This window comes from Limanda limanda, chromosome 5, assembly GCF_963576545.1.
Source record: "Limanda limanda chromosome 5, fLimLim1.1, whole genome shotgun sequence".
NCBI classification, from domain to species: domain Eukaryota; kingdom Metazoa; phylum Chordata; class Actinopteri; order Pleuronectiformes; family Pleuronectidae; genus Limanda; species Limanda limanda.
The window spans coordinates 6216451-6239855 of record NC_083640.1 but is presented as its reverse complement, the minus strand read 5'-3'; the positions used below and the strand labels follow the sequence as shown (position 1 = coordinate 6239855).

Below are 23405 nucleotides of genomic sequence, written 5' to 3'. Positions count from 1 at the left end.
ATACATGTATTAACCAAATTGTGAAAGGACAATGGCGGTTCCCTAGAAATTAATGTAAAGGCAGATGCACATGCACGTACAAACTTCATATATGATCACTAGCTGGACAGCTCTGCTCTGTCAAATCTAAATTCATCTCTGCTGTAGAGTCTCACAGTTTTACTGATGCAGTACATGAGCAACACAGAGTTAAAGTGGAGCTTGTAACTGAAAGCTGAAACCTGTGTTCGGTAGTTTACACAGACAGTGGAGACAGGGGGAGATGGTGTCAGTGATCATTTCTAATTCAAATGGATTAAAAATAATAAATTGGCCTACTTAATAAATAATAAATACCCAATTCAAAACAATGACAATACTAAAGTATTTTCTTTCATTGCCACTGTCCAAACAACGTTGAAGCACATTTCAGTGAGCGTTTTTAGGTTTACATCATTTTTTCAGGTTTTTATTGTGGGATGTATAAAAGACTTTAACCTTTCATGCGAAAGCTTGAACAAACACATATAAAGGTAGAAATTATTGTTTCCAAAGAGGATTGTTAGTGTTGATGGTGGATGCATGATCCATGCCTCTAGTAGAACATAGATGCAGCCTGTAGCCTCTTAAGCAGCAGGTGAGATTCGCCTAAAAGGCCTGTCTGAGGAGTACCGAAAGTAAATTGAAAGCTGTTCTTGAACCATTTGGAGCACATGCATGATCTTGGTCTCTTTGAAAGGTAACATTCTGAACTTCCCCCCCCCAACAGTCAGAATCAGTCTAAGGGCTACTGACATTGAGTAATAGCAGTTGGAACACAGGGAAGTAGAAGGTTTTTATTTCCACCTGAATATTTTTTGTTAAACAGATGCCTGCAGATGACTCTAGCTGGGACTTATGAGCTGGAAAACACACTGGGACCCGAGCATGAAGCCTTGACTAGCCCAGGTTCAAATTTGATAACAATACCACAGAAAATTAATATTTCACAGATTTTTTCCTAAGGGCATGTCTAGGCGTTTTCCACAAAGGCCATTTGGAACTATGGTAACCAACCAGGCTAAAAAGGCTACTTTTACACTCAAAATCATACTTTTATATAAAGGAGGCAAAACCGGTCATATGGTTTAAAATTTATACAAATAAACATCTTTCATGTTGCTTAACAAAAAACAACATGAAACTGTGAAATATAGACCCACACCCACAGGCAGGAAGCCTAGAAACACTTATAAAAAAAGGAAATAATAACAAAGATCAAGGGATAACTGCATCAGTGGGATAACCAAAATAAAGCTATTAATTTTTAATGTATCTGAATCTCCGATGGGGGTGAGATGAATGTAGAACAACTCACAGTCATCACTAAACTAAACTCCATAAGACAAGATTATTGAACCTGAGAATGTGACAGCAGCCGACAGACCTCACTAGAGAACCCACAGCCTCTCCAGCCCACACACTGCTAAGTACCTGTACTCAGCCTATATGGAAATGTCATGAGGTGAGGTAAGATACAGTGTTACACTCATTCAGGTCAACTTAGATTATATCTCAGATTTTTTTCATCTTTTGTCTAAAACTTCAACTAAATAATTTTCTAGAGTCATATGACATTTGGTGTCTGGACGTTACAATAGTTTGCATGACATGAGGGTGTGTGGATATTACACAGCTGCTGTTTAGGGGACTTTCGTAGTGAGAGAGTGTATTTAAGACAAATGCAGAAACCATATTTAAATGGACACTAAATGTGATTTAATTGTTAAAGGTTCATAATAAATAAAAAGTAGTTTTACAGTCCTCTTTAAAATCAGATGTATAGGTAAAAGGCAGTTAAACAAGCAGTGTGAATCAGTATAAAGGAGAATGATCAGTTTTCTTGTGTCTATCCAAAGTTAGGATGGAATTGTGTTGTACCTGTTGTATATCTGTGTCTTTCAGTCAGTCGAACATCAGGTGAAATCACACAGCATAACAATATGCTCACTCAACAAAAAACTGTTCTGAAGGCCAGCTTAGAAAGCATCTGGAACCAGGAGAGAAAAACATGCAGGATGTGATTTCCTTGCAAGCTAAGAAAGATGTTCAGAGCAAAAGAGCAAGAAATGAAATCCGTGACTGCTCGACTCCAAAACAAGCAGGGTGAGACCCAGGGGCTCAAGAAGGAGCTGAGGCAAAGGTGTGACCATGTGACGGAGATGGAGCTTTTATTCAAGCACAAGTCAGAGCACATCACCTTTTCAAGGATGGACGATCAGCAGTGTCACAGCTACAAATATGGCGCCGGCGAAAACAAACCATGCAGGAGCTTATGGCAAAATTGGAATCCATCCAGACAGAGGTCCCCCAGAGAGAGAGAGCGACTGGTAGATGAAGGTCAACGCTCTGGAGGACAGTCTGAGATGTGAGTGGAGGAGGAGGCCAGCTCGGAGAAACTAAAAGAGCTGGACAGACCGATCGAGGTCCCAGAGGAGAAGTGGCGCCCAAGCAGCTCCACGAGGACATCAAGAGGCCTTCATTTACATCACATCAGCGCAGTTGGATTTGAATAAAAACTTGTTGGATTTGAAGTGGGTTTCAGATTTGGACTTTGAGAGAGAAAAACACTGAGGCATGTCATCTCTGTCAAGGCAAGGATAAAGAAAAACTAGGAAAAGAAAGCAAAGGATGAGACTGAAAGAATCAAGAGTCTGAAGAAGGAGCGGAAAGAAATGAAAGAGAAACATAAGGAAAAGGAGGAGAATCCCCCCGATCCCTCACTCACAACCCAACACCTCCTATCCCTCCATCCCAAACCTCCCCTATTTACCCTCTCCTCCACTTCTTTCACCTGGCCCCCTAAAACAAAAATATCAAAAAAATTGACTTTTTTGTCACATCTTTTGTTACAAGTCTTCTTCCAAACAGCGTGATGCTCATCTAGTAAATTATGGTCCTATATACATTAAATGATAGATAGACAGATAATGCCACTGAATGGGTGTAGGTCCCAGGTATAGATGGATGTATAGTATCTTTGAGCTCTCTAAGTCAGACTACAACTAATATGGTTACTTCTGATTAGGGTTTCAAAATTCCGGGAATATTCAAAGTTGGAAACTTTCCATGGGAATTAACAGGAATAATGGGAATATACGGGAATTAACGGGAATTAACGGGAATAAACTGGAAATGTTGTGGGTAATTTATACTAACTGTATTTACCTTGTCATATACAGACATAAATATAAACATTTTGTTTTGTCATAGGCTGATTTGAGCCATGAGGAAACTTTGGGCACTTGACTATATGCTTCTGCATCGTTGTGTCATTCTTAACATAGGTCTTTGCACAGTATTTGCAAATGTACACAGCCTTTCCTTCTACATTGGATGGGGTGAAATGTCTCCACACATGAGAGAGTGCACGTGGCATTGTTCTGTAGAATAAGATGAGAAAAAAGTTTGTAAAAAAACACTAATGCAATGCCAGAGATATAAATAGTTAGTCAAACAATTGGAATCGTCTGTAAAAATATTTTACAATTGATGGATAAATTAATGGAAATAGGCTAGATGAACAGATGAACAATCCTCAATAAGCATGCTAATATTTTTTCCCCGAGTAATATCATCGAAGTCCTGCACACTACAGCAGGCCTCAATAGCCCTGCTGTAGAGTGAAGGATGCTGGGAATTATCTGTGCATGTGATGGAAGAATGCACAGTGGAGGGTTGAAATTCAACGTGCAGCATGTGCTGCATTCCATACATCTTTAAAATAATGTTTTGAATGATGTTTTTATAGCTCAGCGTTTAATTTGCATAGTTTTTTCTTTCAAAATTCCCCAAATTCCCGAGCTTAATATTCCCGTGGAAAGTTTCTGGAAAGTTTCCGGAAATTTACCGGAAACTTTCCGCCCCTTTGCAACCCTACTTCTGATATCAAAAATACAAGATGGCCCTGGAGAATAAAACCTTCAAAATGGCAGCTCAAACCAAGCCAGACTCGTTTGCATCGCTCTAATGCTGCATCATTAGACTTCAGATTTGTCAGATATGTTCGATATGAAACATTTAAAAACAAAAAGTTAGAAATAAAATGGTCAGAAGAATGAGTTTTCACTTTTAATTCAGTGTTGAAAACAGATTCGACATAAGACTTTGATTAAATCTTGAAAATCCTTCAGCTGCAAAATACTCACCTGACCAGCCACCGAGCGCCAGTAACAGATGCAATTCAATTTTTTGTTGTGAGATGTTGTTAAGCATTTGGACTTGGTGCCGCCCGATGTGGTGCATCATCAAGCCTCCCCCCCCCAACGACGTAATTTCGCGCTCTGCGGGTACTTCAATAACAAGAATCCGTGATTGTGTGCATGGGCTGATATGGGGGGGAGGGAGGGCAAGGGGAGGGAGGGAGGGGAGGGGAAGGAAGCGGGAGCTAGATAGAATCATCGTGGCGCTACATCTTGGTACAGTGTGCACAAAATAACTCTGCGCTGCCGGACAGCTCGGGTAATAACATGCCATGCTACTGTGTTTGTAATTACACAGGAGAAGGGATGTGGCTAGATTGGCCAGTTTGTCATGGCCCCTCCCCTCCGCCCCCTCAACACACACACCCACACCCACACACACACACACACACACACACACACACACACACAAGCAAAGAGAGCGGCCTCAGTTGGCACCTTCGACGTGCACTTAGTGGCTTGATGTAATGATGTTTGTGCCAACCTGACACCACGCAGGCAGCAGCAGCAGCAGCAGCAGCTTTTCAAGTCAATGTGTGACTGCTGCACAGCTGATTATCACTTTGGTATGAGCAGCAGCACGTTGTTTTGGACAGTGCTGTGAGGTCTCAACTGACGTCCTTCACTGACAATCATCTCCTTCTGCATGGCTGAAGAGGCAATTAGGAATCAACATTAAACTATTTATTAGCGAAAGTAGCTGTATTAGTTTGCGAGAGGCCCTTGAAAGCAATTACGCTTAACTGATGTGTATGAAATCAGACTAATTAGACGTGAGGCTCCAATCCCTCAGTTGGCGCACCTCTCTCATCTGTTTGGGGAGTGAGACGGCACCGCTGCCTTCACTCTGCCTCGGCTCCGCCCGCCTGTGTGAAGGTCAAGTGGGATGAAATCTGAATTCTGAATTTCTATTGACCAGTGTCTCCGGAGAGCTGGGCTTGCATGTCTGAATGAGAAAGTAAGACAGGACTAGAGAGAGGGAGCAAAGGGAGCTTGAGGACTGAGAGAGGGCACGACCAACGGAGATTGAGGAAAACTTACATTCATGGGAATGTTCCAGGCCATGTAGACGTGGGATTTGTATTCATCCATCCACACCTCGGCCGCGCGCAGGGCATTGCGCTTGGCGTAGTAATCGATGTCGTTGTTGTAGGGCTTCTTGGTGCGCTCGATGTGGGCCACTCGGGCACATGGCAGGACCTCCATGCTCCCGCCGCACTGCCACACCTAGACGGCAGCAGGAAACAGATTCAATTAAATGTGAATTTTGTACAGGAGGTTGAGAGGCGGTGGACTAGTGGCAGAAACTTGGACTATGGGCAGAAAAGGTCTCTGGTTCATCTCTGGTTCAACTCCACGGAGAAACAACAAAAAGACGAACCTGGATTGATCTGTCCAAAAATCCAAGAGGATTCTCCCTACCCTGTCTAGTGCCCCTGAGCAAGGCACCTTACTCCCCCAACATCTGCTCCCCGGGCGCCGTACATGGCTGCTCACTGCTCTGTGTGTCTGACACCAGATGGGTTAAAAGCAGAGGTTAAATTTCCCTCCTTGCATGAGTGTGCTTGTGCATGTCTGTGCATGTGTTTGGGACAAATAAATGTATCTTAATCTATATCTTAATCACGGAGCCTTTTCTTTATTACAGACAAATATAAAAGGAATGCTGGCAGGTGCTCGATTTCCATTGTGTCGCTATTGTTTAAAGAATAGGTTCTTTCACATCATCAAACAAAAGAGTCCTTCCAAATCTTCAGCAACACTGTTTTTGAGTGAAAATGAATCCTCCCCCAGGCCTGATATAAAAAACACTGCCTTCGAAAATCCTTATTTTCTTACTCCTGAGGCAGTCGTCTTTGTGCGTCCATCGGCAAAAAACAAAAACATCATATTTTAGCAAAACTATGAAGCTTTACAACACATCACTGATTACTCTGCAGGCTTGGCATAATACGCTTCTCTGGACATGTTAAGACTATTTCTTCCTGAATGAAAACTTGCATTTGATGTGAAGTCAATTGAACCGAGTCTCCATTCAGTTTGAGGAGAAACACGCCTGAATATTTGAGGGTTATACTCATTTATTTACATTTCACAGTTTTGCTCTGCTTTAAAACAGTAATTCCAATCTAACACCAAATAGTACTCAATTCATTATTATTTCAACAATAGTTAATCTTGTTTTAAATAGTGCTCAAGTAAATAAACCTGATATTTTACAACTCCAGGGCTTTAAGGAGCAGAGTGGACACACATATTCATATCTTGCCACTACTGGGAGAAAATGTAGACACTGTGCTGTTATTAATGTGTATTAACAGTTGCATCATGTACATAACTGCACTTGCTCTTACATATAATGTTTGATGATGCAGCTTAAGGCTTAGAAATATAAGATGTTTGCATGGACAAATATGCTGCAACTATACACCTACTTTTACACAATTTAACCCCAACAACCTCTCCTAAATAGTGAGTCTTTAACATGACCCAAGGCTTAATGATGCAGGCGTTACCATCCATTGTTTCTTACTGAAGAAAGAGAAAGAGTGTGTGAACATTTTATCTGTGAGCCTATAACCAATAAATACAAAAAAACTCCCCAGAGAGTTGACAACCAGAAATCTCTGATACCATGAGTGTCGCACATATGGCACGAGCAGTGATATATATAAAGCCAGGCGGTAAATATATGTCATCTTGAAAAGCATCACGCATTGATTGATTGTCGGCTGAGGGACGTAGTGACACCCAGCTAAAATACTCAAGGCAAAGAAAAATGGTGGCAGGCAGTCACATGGTCGTATCATTTCTCAGATTTGAATGAAAAAAACTGTGAAATAACATCCTCCGCTGACGTGCAGGAAATCTATGGCACGCTGTGGGAAAGGGGCTCAGCAGTTACATCCACCTCAGAATGCCACAGCATATGGTGAAGTCCTTCCAGAGGTGCAAACTGCGGAGCCTCCACCACCCGCTGTCTTTTAATGATGATAGCCGTGATGCCAACAGATGTTCTGTTCGAGTAACTTCTCTCTGAACTCGAAATGGTGCCCCCCCTGCACAGTGTTAAAGGACCAGGCTGCTGCAAAAGCATTCTCTCAATTACTGTATGTTCCAGATCAGAGGGGAGGCCTGTTCCGAGCTGACTATGGTTATTTAATGACGTCTGCATAATCCACAAGCGTCTGTTTTTATCGCATATCTCGCAAACTGTTCATTTTGTCTTAATGCTTGTATGGCATGTGTCTTGTCAATGGCCTTAGAGAGAAAATGGAAATTAATAGGCGACCAGTGCTCTGTATCAGTCAGTCTGGGGACCAAACTGGACACGTCTTCTTCTTTATCCTCCGATAAATTGTTTCTTTGTTAAACGAATAGATATTCACTACAAGCTTTTCTATGATTTGTGAGCTGATAAAAGTGTTTTTACTCTATAATATTAAAGTCATTAGCAGTTAATGAATAGTTCAGCTTCAACAGATTGATCCCGACCATTGATATTCTCTATTTTAGTGAGAGTGATCAAATCCCATGAACAAAACAAAGTTCTTTCTGATTTAATTACACTTTCAGTTTCTCTTACTCCAGACTGAGGATGTAAATCAGCTGAGCAGTATTAAAAAAAAACAGCTCAACAAATTCCTAAACAGCTGCTGTTGAATGTTTACTCAGGAGTAATAAGTGTATCTGTTGAGGACTATTTACATCACCTTAATAATACACATTTTGGGCTGGAGTGAGTGTGAATGAGAGGACGGTGTATGTGGGATTGGCTCAAGATAAATAGGAGTGCCCATGCTGATCGTAATGATGGAGCAGTTACCCAGGGAAACGTAGTTGATGTTTTTGTTTTGGACGGTTATGCAGCTTTGTAGCACAGAAGAATAAGATACATAAACACAAACAACACTCAAGATAATCATATCATTGGAGTTTCTGCAATTTGTTGACAAAAGGAAAAGATCTACTTCTATAGAGAAACAAACTAAATACTATTCTTTCAAAGACTGTTTCCAAGTAACTTCCCCTAATTTACGTAATAGTCGTGTTGACACATTAAATAACTATTTATAAATCTCTGGGGCTGAAAACTGAGTTGTTTTTTGCTGTGAAATTCCTCCTTGGATTGCACTAAAATTAATGAAATGCATCTTAGAATTAAGTGTTATCAAACAACTAGACAAATATGTGTTGCAATAATATAAGACTCTAGTTTTGATTCAAGCTTGCTCAATTAATTTTGGCTCCTGTGTTTAAGAAAGATGTTTGAATCAATAAACCTTGAGCTACATGGCCATGTGTGCCTTGTTCATGGAACTAAAACAGTATCAAACACAAGTCCTATTTATTATAATTACAGAAACCACATGCTCACAGGTGTAGGGAAATTCATTTTTAAATTGTACAATAAAAAAAGGCATTTGAGGCATCAGTCCCCTGTTATTTTCTCTTTCTCTGAAACCCTTTACTATCTCATCTATGTCACTGATGGAGTAGTTGACCAGGGTCTGACCTGAACTTGAATACCTCCGCTGACTGCCTGACCCCTCATCTTCTCTGCTCATGATCCACATGACCCTGGCCTACAAAAAAAATCCATAACTACTTTGGAGTAGGCTTTACCTGCTTTACTGCTCCTCGTGACTCATTCTGCTTTGTGAACATAGGCGCTATAGTTGTGGCTTTTATGTGGGTGTGGGTAAAATACCGAAAGTAATCATTTCATCATTGTTGGTTGTGTGTATGCGGGGTTATTCCTTTTCATTCTCCCTACCATAAAGCTTTAAATATCAGTGTAAGTGTTAGGCAGATGTTGTAGTTATGGTTAAGGTTGGAGTCTGCAGGAAATGAACACATCGATGTAATATCCTCTTAAATAATGGTGACATGACTGTGTGTGTAGGTGTCTGTGTGTGTGTATGTGTTACTATCTATGTGAGTTAAGTGCTTGTGGATATGTGCACAGAGCACTCATGGATAATTGAAAACGTGTATGTGTGTAATTGCAGTTAGCAGTTTGCCCGGCACTAAAAGCAAATTAAAGATCAATATGTTCTAAACCACCATTTCCAGAAGGTCAGAAACCTAATAGCTAACTAAGCCGGTGAAACAGGCTGCGATTCCTCTGCATCCCATCAGGCTCCATGCAGTGGCAGAAGCTAAACAGGCTTTTTGTCAGTAATGAAAGAAAGACGTATTATTTCTCATCAGTCACGACAACAAAACCAGTAACCCTTACCGTTATCCGACCAATTTGTTTTTCTGATCAATGCATGTCCATGCATGTTAAAAATACACACTACACTACACCTTAGTTTGATCATGTGTTCATTTTTTAAATTATTATTTGGTAACAGTGACAGCTTTCATTGTCACCACTGAACCAGCTGTTACCAGTGGCAGTCGATGGGGCTGCAATCATCTCAATAAGCATAATTTTGTTTTGATTACTTATCCCAACATGGTGTGCTGTAAATCATATGCTAAGTAAACTGCAAGAAACAATTAAGGGCAATATCCAACAGAGAATTATTGCTATATCATCCATCAGTTCTGGTTCCTGTGGGTGCTACAGCACAGGGCAAAGAAAGATAGCATGACTGACTGAACTGAGCTCCTGCAGCTCCTTGCAGTCTAAGCTCTGAATCCCTATGAAGGTCTGTAATCGAAATGTGTTTTATCTAAAGCAGTTTATCTAGTTTGTCAATATCTGTCCAGTACAGTGTGACTGGTTCTGTGTGTTTGGACAATGTGTAATGCTAAGATTACATCAGATCAGAGAAAGTGGATAAATAAGAAAGCAATAGGACTGCTCCAGCCTGCAGGACCTCACATGTATAGAACTAGAACCTCAGTCATCACTTCTGAGATGGCAGATACGTGGTCAAATGTAATGATGAATTGATGTGTTGACAGTATTGTATGTTCTATTAAGATTGCATTTCTCCTCTGAAAGATAACCAAGAACAACATCAGTTCGCAGCAGTGTTGAAACATGGAAACAAGCATGAACACAGCATGAACACCAGATAACTGAAAAGTCCTTTTCAGATTCCCTGGAACACTTCTTTCACATCATGAATATGAATATATGTAAGTTTTTGGATTTAAGGGCTGCAAGCTACATGATCTAACTGTTATTCTATAGGGAACCATTCAGACGTAAAATAGTCATTGTATAAAAACAAGACAAAACTAGCTGTATTGATGGATTAAATATAACCTAAAAATCCCAAATTGAATATTCACATTTCCAATTGTTTGAAGTGTTACCAATAACTAAAGCACAAAATAATAATAAATTAAAAAAACATATTTGCAGATGATATTTTACCTGGTGTTATGATCCAGGCTAGGACAATAAATAATTAAAATGAATAAATTAATTTAAATGCAGATGTGTCATGAAATCTAATCCCATACAAAAAACTTTAGAATACAGTCTTCCATTAATGTAACAGCAAACAACCTGTGGGAGGATATCTGCAGAGTCAGCTCTGTCTTTGAGGTTCAGTGATGCTGATGTGACCTTCTACAACACATGAGAAGCTGATGGTTTGAAGCAGAAACAGGTGTGTGTGTGTGTGTGTGTGTGTGTGTGTGTGTGTGTGTGTGTGTGTGTGTGTGTGTCTGTATCAGCTGTTATAGGTAGTCTTGCTGTTTGACGTAGGAGATGTTTCTTGTACCCATGAGTCACTAAGCTGTATTCAACCTCTGAGAAATGTTTGAATCCTTTTTGTACGAATATGATTGGTGGATTCAAATAAATTATTTAAATGTGTGTGTGTGTGTGTGTGTATGTGTGCCTGCGCGTGTGTATTTGTTATATAATGCTCCTGACTCTATCCTATAGTCTTCATCTTCATAACTATTTCACCAACGTCTCCATTTCCTACGTAGGCTCAGAGTATTTGGAGTTTGCAAAAATATTATGCTAATTTTTTATAGAGCAGCAATTGAGTCAATACTCCGCTATGGTATCACCAGCTGGTTTGGTAACCTATCTGTTAAATCTAGAGCTGAAATCTCAAGCCTTGTCAAAACTGCTGGCAAGATTATGGGAATAACACCCCCCCTAAATCCACAGGACCTTTTTGAGCAGGCAACGATCAGACAGGCAAATGCCATTTTAACAGATAGTTCTCATGTGCTGAATAGTGAATATACTCTCCTGAACTCTGGAAGGAGATATAGGCTTCCCTTGTGCAGGCACAATCGATACAAACATTCCTTTGTGCCTGTATCAACCAAACTTCTCAACAGCAGGAAATGATTGCAATGTTTCTGTATATGTATACGAACATAGGCTATGTGTATATGGAAATGAATGTATTATGAGTCAAACTATGGACATACTGTATGTGAGTGAACGGATTAATGTATGCTTGAGGTTATGTGATGCTGATATGAATGTATATTTATGATTACAGTTAGAGTAGCGGTGTGGAAGCATGTGAATGCGTTCACGTCGGCTTGCTGCATGTGCAGGATTGTCCAGTGGTCTGTTTACTCAGCCAGACTTTTAACTTGATGTTCTTTTTGTACTGTATGTGTTTTTATGTATGCAACATGTTCCCTGTCTTCACGACAAATTTCTCCCTGGTGGAGACCAATAAACTAACCTAACCTAACCTAACTAGGAATTCAGTCAAAGCATTAGCGAACCACATGAGACCAAACATCGGATTTTTACCCTTAACCAAAATCACTGACACCACTCACACCAATGAACCTGCAGTGTGCTGAATGATTATCTGCTACTACCGACTTACTGAAAAGATAACTTCATTATTTATTTACACAAAAGAGCAAAAAAAGCTGGTTCACACACAAAGAAAATAAACATTTGTCTTCCTGGATTAGATGGAAAATGAATCTTTGAAAAATGTTTCAATTTAAAAAAAATCATTCAAATACAACTGAAAGCAAAATAGGTGCAGAGGATGGAGGGCTACAAAAAGAGGTGGCTACTGATTGTGCCTTTAAAAATGTAATTATTATCAAAATATGATCAAATCTAAATACCAAATAAGATGCCCACCTCTTTTGAAAACCCACCCACGCATACTCAGGACTGTATTTTGATGACGTCCATTTGGCACTGACCCTTCATAAAATCTGAGCCTGCATCATTAAGAGGAGGCACTTAACACAGAGCACTGTGATGTAGTGGTAATGTAATTGCTGATTTAATTTAATTGTCTTTGTACATGCAGTTAGTTAATTGCAGCCGGACCATTTGTGTGAGAAGCTCCACGGGTCTGCAGAAAACATCAGCCATAAAAAGCATAAAAGCTATTAACAGCACTAAACAGGTTTCCATAAACGCCTTTTACACAATACAATCAATGAAGTGGGAAAATGCAGCATGGTGAAGCTTATGATGGGGACACACAGAGGCTTGGGATGTATGATATTTGCTAATTTCACATGATTAAAAATAAACATTCATTCTTTACCATGGGGGGAGAACCTCCCCATTAAAACCCTGATTAATAATTAAACAATAATAATCAGGCCTAATCTATGTGCCCCCATTAGAATGAAATGAAATTGCATGCACGTACAGAGGCAATTACTTTTAAGGTAACTGAAACGTTATTTAACCAGTCAGAACTGTTAATTAAACAGTGACATTTAAAGTAGAGTCCAGTGCTCCTCATTATAGACAACACCGAGACTCCCCGCCCCCCTGCTGCTGTCTATATTCAGCCTCTCATGGTTCTCAGTAGTTGTTCAGACCGCACACTCAATATAAAGATGGATGACGCCTCTCTACTTCCTCCCACCAACCAGCAATGAAGCCCGAATAATCCCAGTTGTGAACGCTGGCACCTTTCACATGTAGAGGTCCACTCTGAGTAGAAGTGATCGGGGGATGGAAGGAGTTTCAGCCAATGTACGCACTCGACCAATCATGAGTCAGTCTCAGCTGTCAATTGTGACCCTACTCCCTGTTTTTTAAAGCGTTAAATAACTAATAGAAACCAAACTTTCCAGGAATATGATATGATAAGACCTACCTAAGAAATTATATTTTAAATGTGTAGTTTGACTTCTTAATTTGGCCCATGTCCCGACAACTAACATGGAGAAGGTTTACATTAAAGACCTTTAATGAAGCAAGCCACCATAATTTTTTGGGAGCAATCATGTCGTCCATGTTTACAGTCTATGGTTCTGACTATTGTCAATTGTTTCCTTCTGCTGATTGGAAACTGAGCAAAGCTAATGGAAGTGTGAGCGGACCTGTGTAGATAATAATGGTCTACAAGCACTTTATTACCTTTTTTTAGATAGGTGCTATACAAATAAAGTTATTTATATAATTATTATTACTACTTTAAATGAATACAGTGATGCCTTTTGAAAACACTGCTCAGAATTCGGCGACGTGTACCAGCGATTCCAGTTGGTCCCTATCATTCATCAAAGCACAGAAATAAGCAGTGACAGGAAAAGATACTGTGTGATGAATGAAAACAAGGCGCGTGTGAGACAAGTGCAAACCCTGCTTACTCTTTCACCTCTGAACAGCTGGCCAACGCAACAGGAAGTGAATGTCAGATTGTTGGTCGGATTTTTTGTTTACGATGCAGTTCGAACTTCTAAAAATATAGTTATAAACTTTTGGCTTCGGAAATAAACCCTAATTTTCAACGCCACCAGTGCAAAGTGAAACTGAAAGACAAATAGTATCAATTAGTCTTTTTCTCATTAGTGGTCAAAATGGGAAAAGGGTCAGTGAGCATCTAAAACCCAGATGAAATGATGAGAGGGAGTGCTGAGGTCATGCAGACATCACATTATGCCTCATCTTGCTCGGCAGCCTGATGCATGTGTTAGACAGGGAGGAAAATGATCCTGCAGCAACAAACAAGAGCCCCAGGTTTTTCCAAAAACGAGCGCAGGAATAGTCCAGAGTCAACCAGAGTTCATCTGCACTTTTAACAGCTCGGCCAGAAACAGATGAGGTGTGAAGATGCATTCTGGATCTAATTTAAACATAACTGAGAGGAAGATTATCGGCAGTTTTTTTTACCGTGCACTGAAGGACTGATTGATTTAGAGGGTTTATAGATTAATGCTTTCTGAAGCATTCAGTTACACAAACATACAAAGCGGTGTCCTGTTGTTTCTGTGCTTTCAACTTCTACCTTAAGGCTTTCATAGTAATTTAAGTGTATCTACAGTGTCGTTTATTTTTCTTGGGAAACTACAAACTATGTACTTTTCTGTTGTGCTCTGTGTAACTATGTAATTATCAGCCAACAAGGATGCCATTGTCCTGTTTTTCTCATTTCCTTGTATTCGCACACCTGCCTGCACAGAATGTGCCATCTGCCATTCTCTAAAAACAATGCTTTAGGTAACAGTATATCACTTTCCACAATCACACAGCCAATAATTGGCATTTTTTGGAGTCATGGTCTTGGAGACACATGTGACATTAATGCTAGTGTCTTTGTTGTAGAACTATAGGAGCGTCACTTAATTTACTAAACATCTAGCAACACTGATGTATGTCCTGTACTTATGACTGCATTCGTAACATGCAGATTCTAGTCATAGTGGCCAATGACGCTTTCTTCTTTTAAAAAATGTTAAACATTTAATAAATTGATCTGTACTTTACTAATTCTGGCCCAAAAAACATTTAAAAGCTGTTCACACTTTAGCAAAAGGTCAAGGCTCTTATATCAGGTCTACTACTGAAAGGCAAAGTAAAATGTTGAAGTCTCTCCTGTTCTCTGAGCGGCAGCAATTGAATGCCACTCAACCAGGTTGTTAGAAATTTCTTCACAGAACATCATAAAAATCCATTAAATTCCTCCTCTCATTTATTCCTCTCCATATGGAGAATAAGATAATTAGTGAGTCTGTTGGTGGAATTAACTTTACATAAATCCAGACTTTACTTATAACAGCGACTTTTATTTAGTATTCCTTTCAGCTTGTGATTATGGAAATTTCAGGCAACTGTTTCTTTCTATTAAAAATACATTATAAGTACTGCAGCTATAAGTATATCAACTTATGACTTCTTATTTAAATATTCAATAACAGGCTGAGATGTTTCAAAACCGGGGCAGACGATCATCCCGCAGTGTGACTGCTGCATTCAGAATTGATTCTGAACCTGAATTGCAAACATCAGAACTATGACTAAACTACGACTGCATGTCCTGACTGTGAAATGAAATGGATATTGTTGCCTCTGTAGGTCAATTACATGATCTTACATCACGCGCCTTCTCTACCGATGACACATGATAAAACATTAAACTGCATTCATCAACATTCAGGCCACTTGAGGGGCGGTGCAATAATCTGTAAACACAACCCTGACATATTGTAATCTTATGAAGTTAATATGGTGAAACATGTCTGTAAACAGCTGCTATATTAGCATTCCTGTGAAGTTATGTTTCTGTTCACCACATGTATGAGCGTCGAACATTCTCTCTGCTCTCAACTGACTCCAGAGAGAAATATCTGGCTCTATAGCTGCTGAATGCTAAACTATGTTCACTATACTTGCTAACTTTGTTTTATCTCTGTTCAGTCCTGAGCACATAGTTGAACATTGGTTTTTGGCTGCATCTGAAAATGACATTGATTCAAGCTGTGGGACTGAAGCTTTGTCTACAATACTGAGGATACTTATAGATTGGATGATTTTCCCTCCACTACAGGGTCGACACCATATTTTTACAAAAGAAAAAAAAAAAATAGCTCAAAGAAGTAGGCTGGAACAGCAGGTGGCGATAAAGTCTACATCTATTGATCCGTCAAGTGGAGACTGGACATTGTAATCCAAGTAATACTGGGGAGGCAGACGCCTGTGAATGTCATTGATGTGGCACAGTTGTAATTACACCAAGCAGTGCAACAAAACACAGCACAACTGGTATATAGCCATTGTTGTTGTTGTTTGTAGCGCTTGCTCGGTACACAAATCAACAGTAGTCATGCACAAGGTGATTTGTGAGGCCATTGTTTCCCAAACACTAACAGTATGATAGAAAACAGCCTTTGTGAAGATCTCTGTTTTAGTGACTTAAAATGCAGTTTGCCTGTGACGAGAAGAACAAAAGCACAGGAGAAAATTGTTTTGCATAAGGGAGTACAGGCTGGAACCAAAACAATTAGCTGAAAGATTCTTAAATGAAAGAAACTTCAGATTTGCTTCATACTTCGCCACGATTTGTTACCACAAGTGACCTATTTAACATTTCACATAAGATACTGTCTCAGCATAAACAGACTGATCGCTGAAGCTTCATGTTCAAAAGAAAAACTAATGAAGAAGTGTTGTCATCAGGCTCCAGAGGCAGTCGACTGTGAACACAAACACTTCAAGTATTCAGAGTAAAGTTAGGCTGAGGCACATCCAGTCACGTGACCTCACACTGAAATGCGCACGGTTAACTTGGAAGAGAGCCATCCACACACTCCCTGTATCCTCTTGAGATAATGAGTCTAGTGAGGTTAGTTGCATCTGGGGACTTGCACACGTCCATGTTTTTAATTGAAATGTTCTCTGCTCTGCAATTTCTATACCCAAGGGATGTGTTTCTGCAGGATACTGTCCCAGAAGTTGAACCCATTTCAAAGAAAATGCAAGGAACTGCTGATTAAGGGTGCAGGCAAACAACCCCGCATATTGCTGTCTTCTTTTATTCCTTTTTTTTACTGTTATGGAGAGAAAGACGTGACGAATTTAAAAACAAGTATCAAGTGATTTTGTGGGGCACAGTGAACACAGTGTGAAGTGTCAGCGATGTGTTGAATGATCCTGTGCTGACAAAACTGTTATTAAAGAGAAGGCAGCATCTACAGTATTAAAACATGCATGGACACAGACCTTTCCCCACCCCTTATTTAGATTCATCTCTCGTGTCACTATGCAATGTTTATTCACACCAACACTAATTTCCAGATCTGAAAGCTGTGAATATCACTTGGTAGCAAGTCATTCTTTCAAGCTGTTGGGGGTGAGTGTATCAACAGAGAAACACAGAGGCAATGTTATAATGAGTAGGACAAACACTCACACAATTCTCTCCACGACACCGCTGTGACATCAGACAATTTCCGACACTAATGCAGGTGCAGTTTTTTTTTCTTTTTCTCATGAATTTTAAGAGGATCTCAGATCCTTTTCCCGAGGTGGAGCTTCCACTCCACACTGGTGTCTGAAGTGTTGAATGCACATTTAGTAATTTATGATTTATCGACCTCCATCAGCAAAGGAGGAAATGCCGCATCGACAGGTTACTGCCACAGTTTACCGTGGCCTTTAATTGACATAAATAATAAATTCACATTTTTCAAAGGCAGAAGCTAATTGGGACACAGCATTGAAACCATAACATCTATGTAGGAGCTGAACAGTGTGTGTTGGAGCAGGATATAACCTGGGTCACTGAGTCATTGTGTTAGGAGACACACAGTGACTGACTCATATTCAATGCACTTGACTGAATGAGCCTGTGTTAGCCTTTTTAACGGCTGTAATCCACTTTCCGATTCCTCTTTACTGAATAATATGATAATTATTTACGGATATCTTGCGCTCCAGCTTCATCCCTTCTCCGCACTCTGGCTGCTTTCTGTGCGCTCGGGAATCGCCTGCTCTCAGATTTCTCCTCTGCTCTTAGATATTTTTGTGCAACAACCCTGTCGTAGTTCCCCAACCAATAGAATGCCAGGTGTAGTGTTGACCACTGGTCAACCAATGAAATGATCCCTGCCTCGTTACGGGCGTGTTCGCTTTACCCATGAGTGTGGTTACTCTTTCACCGGGTTCATCCACACCCTCCACGGCTTTATTACCCACACTTCCCCTTGGTTTCTATATGACTTTTGGAATAAAAAGACAGTTATTGTATATACCAGCACACATACTTCTTATTTTATAATAATAGCTACACAGCCCTTCTTTTTTTCTTTCATTTTTCTTTTTTGCTAGACCGGCATCCTCGCTGTGCTAGAAGGGAAAATGTAAACTTCATGACTGACAAGCCTATATCCATATAATAAAGCTGTTGAGGGCAGGAGTGGATGAACCCAGTTATAGAGTAACCGCCCGCACGGGACGCTCTGAAGTGATGCGTAGGGCCCACAACGAGGCAGGGATCACAAAAACTAAAAAAGCCTCATTGCAGAGAAGGGCTGAATCTAGAGTGAAGGACATCTGTGCGAGGAAGGATATATCTGAGTGCAAGCAAACAGTTTGAGCAGAAGCAGAGCAAATTTAAGTGCATACAGGGGATATTTGGGTGCAAGGGCAGGGTTTGGATTAAAGTAAAACACAACCTGAACATAAATTCAACAAGTCATGCTCTCGAACTGAAAGACCACGCTCTTGAATAACGATAGGAAAAAAGCTCCATAATTTATCCATTTCTTGTATCATGAAAGTAACTTTTGATTATCATGAAATGAGAAGACAACGCCAATGACACAACAAGGTGTGGGCTTATAACACAGCGTCTCTCCCTTTTACTATATACTATACAGTCTCCACCTAAACAATGGGTGTTATCGCTGACACAACACAAATAACTCCTCCACTGAGAAAAAATCCCAAACAATAATAATTATTAAAAAGAGAATAAGCATATTTTTCATGATTGCAGGTTTTCTTTCCACTCTTGCTGCAAACTCTTCCATATTTGTGACTCTCCATTTACATCTGCATTTTAAAACAGGAGCTTCATTTTCCCCATTTGGTTGAAATCTCACACAGGACAGAAAGGTCAACATGCTAGTCTCCTCCCCTCCCTTCCTCTCAAGTCTTTGTGTGATGATCAGTGCTGATTCAACGCGTTGGGAACGCTCCACCATTGAGAGGCTGCATATGAGCGAAACCCCCGTGGCCCATCATTTCATTTCGTGCCTTATTTTCCTGCCTCTCCTGCACATACAACCGTAAAATGGAGGACATTGATGCAGAGAGATAGATAGATGCAGAGGCCCCTTTAAGCTCGCCTGTCAAAAGCTAATTCCACGAAGTTGCTGCCCTTCGCCTCTGATATGCCTGCTGATTTGCTGGTGCGGCCGAGTCGGCGCGTGCTGGTACTCTTCAAATCCTCTGGCCTTGTCAGATCATCTCAAGTTTTCAGCCACGGAGTGTGAGACGCGAGGCAGATGCATTACGTGAACAGATTAACTACTGTCACATAATGCTTGTTACTGTATCTCCTGGTGACGACTCTGCCCACAGACAGCTTTTGACGCTTATCCATAGAATGCATTTGTGTGAAGTGAGCATCTGAAGTGCTCTTGATTACCTTGTCAAAATACGCTCCGATGAAGGTGGGAGTATCTGCAGTCAATCCTGAAAGAGGTTTATGATGAAGTTTATGATTCACATGGATAATAGGCAAGCTGACAAGGTCTGTCTAATTACTCAACCCTCTGGCCCTCAACACTAAAACAGTGTCTCTCTCAGATACATGGATGCTCAGGAAGTTGTCTCATCTTCTATGTAGCATGTGATCATTAAACAGAGTATATATACAAAGCACGCTTTCCAAAAGTGCATCTGTCGAGGTGTAAATTACAGACATAGGACCTGAGCTAACAACAAGACCCAGTAAGTCTTGGATTGTATATGAGTAGAACGCTCTGATGCATAAATGCAAAACCATTAACATGTTTTATAATGTCAGCTGATTGAATACCAATTCCCCAACAACACGCGGCATATGGAGAGCTGCTCCACCGCACCATATGTCAGCTGTAAGTCCTTCAGTCGCTGCAGTAATTCGTCTGAAACAAAACCTGAGTCTTGTACACAGAACATTTTACAGCTGAATCTGTTCTCACTCGTCTCTCCTCCCCGAGACGGATGCAGGCCGGAATGTACAGTAATGAACTATGGAGTAACTAAACCTGAGTCTATTAAGCCTCAACGGATTGATTCAGCTGCTAAATAATGCAGGCATTGAAAAAGACAAATGCCCAATCAATATCCAATGCCACTGTAACCTGTACGCCTGCTCCAGTGATGGAGAGCAGGGGGCTCCTCCCATGTTGGAGCTTGACAGTGTTTTGAGAGGATGAATAAGTCATGCTCTGATGGGTAGAGCAAACGGATCGGAGCTGTGGTTAAGTCTACGTTAGGAGAGCAAGTACAGTTAGGAGACGAGTAAGACTGGGATCAATGAAGCTCTGAATCACATCGGGACCTTGATTGCCAAAGAATCTTCCCCCAAGAACAAACTGGAACAAGAATCTACCCAGCAGCTTTTAATTTGTGTTCCTTATTTTGAAAACATGTTGAAATCACATTTACATTGAGCCAAGACTCAGCTCTCTACATCTAATGGAGTCCTGGGTCTTAAAAATATACTGTTATAAACGTGGGTGGGCAGTGGGTGTGCACCAAAGTGTATTTCTTTCTAGAAAATTAGCAATTGAAATGATTGTGCTGTATATTTAATGTCAGGTCATATGAGGCCTATCAGCTGGAAGAATATATTGTTTTATGAAAGCCCGCGACACAACCATTGACCCCTTTCACTTCCGCTCAGATAAATGGCTTCACCGAGAGCAAACTTGCTAGAACATCAAATTGGATCACATGAAGACTAAAATAGCCAGTGGTAAATACTTTCCCAGTAACTGTGCTGCTTGGTAAAAAGCCGCAAGCTACGCACATGATTGCTGAGGAAACAATGATGGTTGCAGCTGCTGCAAAAATTTTAAATACTTTTCCGAGAACACAACTCGATCACCAAAACAAGAAGACATGGAGGACATGAACTATTAGATGAGTGTGATGGGTCAAGTCCCAGGTCATAACGGGTCTGTGCAGGTCCGGATTTGACTTGGACACAACTGCAGGTAACAGGTCCGTTTTGCAGCTGCAGGCTTGAAAAAAAAATTACCCCTGCAGGACTACAGCTCTCTAAAAGATTACATTTCCACAGTGGTTATTTATGCAAAAGTCAATAAATAACTCTAAACCATGCTATTGTTGTATGTGAATGGTGCTTGGTCCTTGGTCTGAAACAACATTCCTTATTGTGGCATTTAACCAACAATTCTCTGTGCTTTTCTGTCTCCATTTGCTAAAAAGTGTAATATCAGTGTTCCTCTGAGGCCTTAGATTAGTTCTCATCTTTGGAATGACTCAGCTTGCAGGAGAGGACTCACATATGGTGAGCGCCCACTGTCATTTGCTGCTTGATGGACATGGGCACGCAGCTGAGTCTGAAGCTGCCAGAATGGCTGGTGTCCACAGATGGCTCGGGCTTAATGCCGTCACATAATGACGTCCTTGCCCTTTTCAAGGTGACTGCTCGCACAGCGGAAGGGCTGCGAGTAGGAGGTTCTGAGGATCGGTCGCGTGTCGTGATTGGTCTGTAAAACTGGACGACATGAACTGAATGCTCCTGTATGGCGAATACATTGGACAACCCCTCCCCCAAAACTATACCCTGTGTGATCCTGTTGAAGGGACAGAGTGGAGCCCTGCTGGACTGTCAGGATTCTGCTTCCTTTCACGAAGCTGCAATATGAAGAATCTAACAACCTTGAGCTCGCAACATATGAACCCCACTTTTTTCTTGGTTAAGAATTATTAAGCCATGCATCTATTTTAGGATTTGCATTTCCCTGCAGCTGAGTCACTGTCATTACGCACAGGTCATCATTATTGTATAAATTGTATAAATTTACTAGAAGAAGAAACACTTTATTTATCCCACACACGTGCACAACAAGCATAGACAGACTCATGCAATGGGGAAATTAGTCCTCTGCATTTATCGCATCTGGTTTGATCTTTGGACAGACACACAGAGCAGAGCAGTGGGCAGCCATGTACGGCGCCCGGGGAGCAGATGTTGGGGGAGTAAGGTGCCTTGCTCAGGGGCACTAGACAGGGTAGGGCGAGAATAGTCTTTTGAGCTTTTGGACAGATCCAGGTTCATCTTTATGTTGTTATTCTATCCAGGTAAGTTTTTGTTGAAACTCCGTGGAGTCGAACCGTGGAGTCGAACCAGCATCGAACAGAGACCTTTTTCTGCCAGTAGTCCAAGTTTCTGCCACAAGTCCACCGCCTCTACTACTCTGCTACTACTATAGTAGCTGTATAAGGGATATTCTAATAGTACAAATCCAAATTGGCTTGTTTGGTTAAACATTTGTTCTAAAACAGTCTAAGTTTGTATCAGTGGGGCAGATGTTCCCAGAACACACTGGGAAACATCAGACAAAGAAACATCAGACTCTTCCTACCAGCTGCTTTGAAGCCCCACCTGTTATTGTGCTTCCTGAAATAAAGCTCACTGACTCATCGCTGAGATGAGGTTTTTTTTTTTTCATTAAGCAAAGTTGCCATCTGGAAAAAAGTTGTAGTAGTGGATGACGTAAGCAGCAGACTGGGTTTGTTGTCTGCTTGAATGATAACTGATGCATCTTAGTCAACAAAAGTTGTTACAGTAAACAATAATCTACAGTATCTGACCATAAATAAATGTGTTTTGTCACCAAATGACATACTGTACTAGAGTAGGGACTGCAATGAATTCCAAAACAGCTTCAAAAGATTGAAGGTACACATGGTTCAGCCTAAGTGGGTATAAAGGCTTTTGACTCACGCACCTCAGCTCTCTACTTATATCCACCCTAAGTGGAGGATGGAGGACCTGAGATGTGTCTGAGAGGAATATTTGGTCCCTCTCTGATTGTAGTATACTAGCGTGAAGGTTTGGATGTTGACAGACTCCCAGGATTTCCATGGCTTTGTGTTAGTAGGCTGATCTGAGCCTTTGACTGTACAGTCAAGTTAACCAGACTGTATCAGGAGGCTACCATGCACTGCATGATGGAATAGAAGCTGCTCTTCTCGCTACCCACCAAAGGTTCTGGGTCTTCTCAGGAGGTGCAGCCTCTGCTGCTGCACCCTGGAGCAAATGCTAGCAGGAGCCTACCTGTTCGATGGTCTGGTCATTTTTACACTTGGGGTCAAAAAATGTTTTTCTCTGGTAAAGTTATTTCATTTTGGAATATTGGCACCATTAGAATTAAGCCATTTAAGTTTTTCTTTTTTATTATTTTATATTTCCAATGTCCCCATGGATGTACAGATAATACAACTGGATTTGCTTGATACTGAAAAAAACTTTTCTTCGATGACTTCAAAGCAGTTTTATAGACACTATT

General features: G+C 40.7%; 1 protein-coding gene across 1 annotated transcript in view; it reads right to left on the bottom strand.

The window, feature by feature from the left end:
* galnt9 (polypeptide N-acetylgalactosaminyltransferase 9) overlaps positions 1-23405 on the bottom strand; it is a 106074-nt gene that overhangs the window by 11236 nt on the left and 71433 nt on the right. The window contains exon 7 of the mRNA XM_061070777.1: positions 5262-5447. Coding sequence (XP_060926760.1) covers positions 5262-5447 — 186 coding nt within the window. The remainder of the gene's footprint in view (positions 1-5261; positions 5448-23405) is intronic.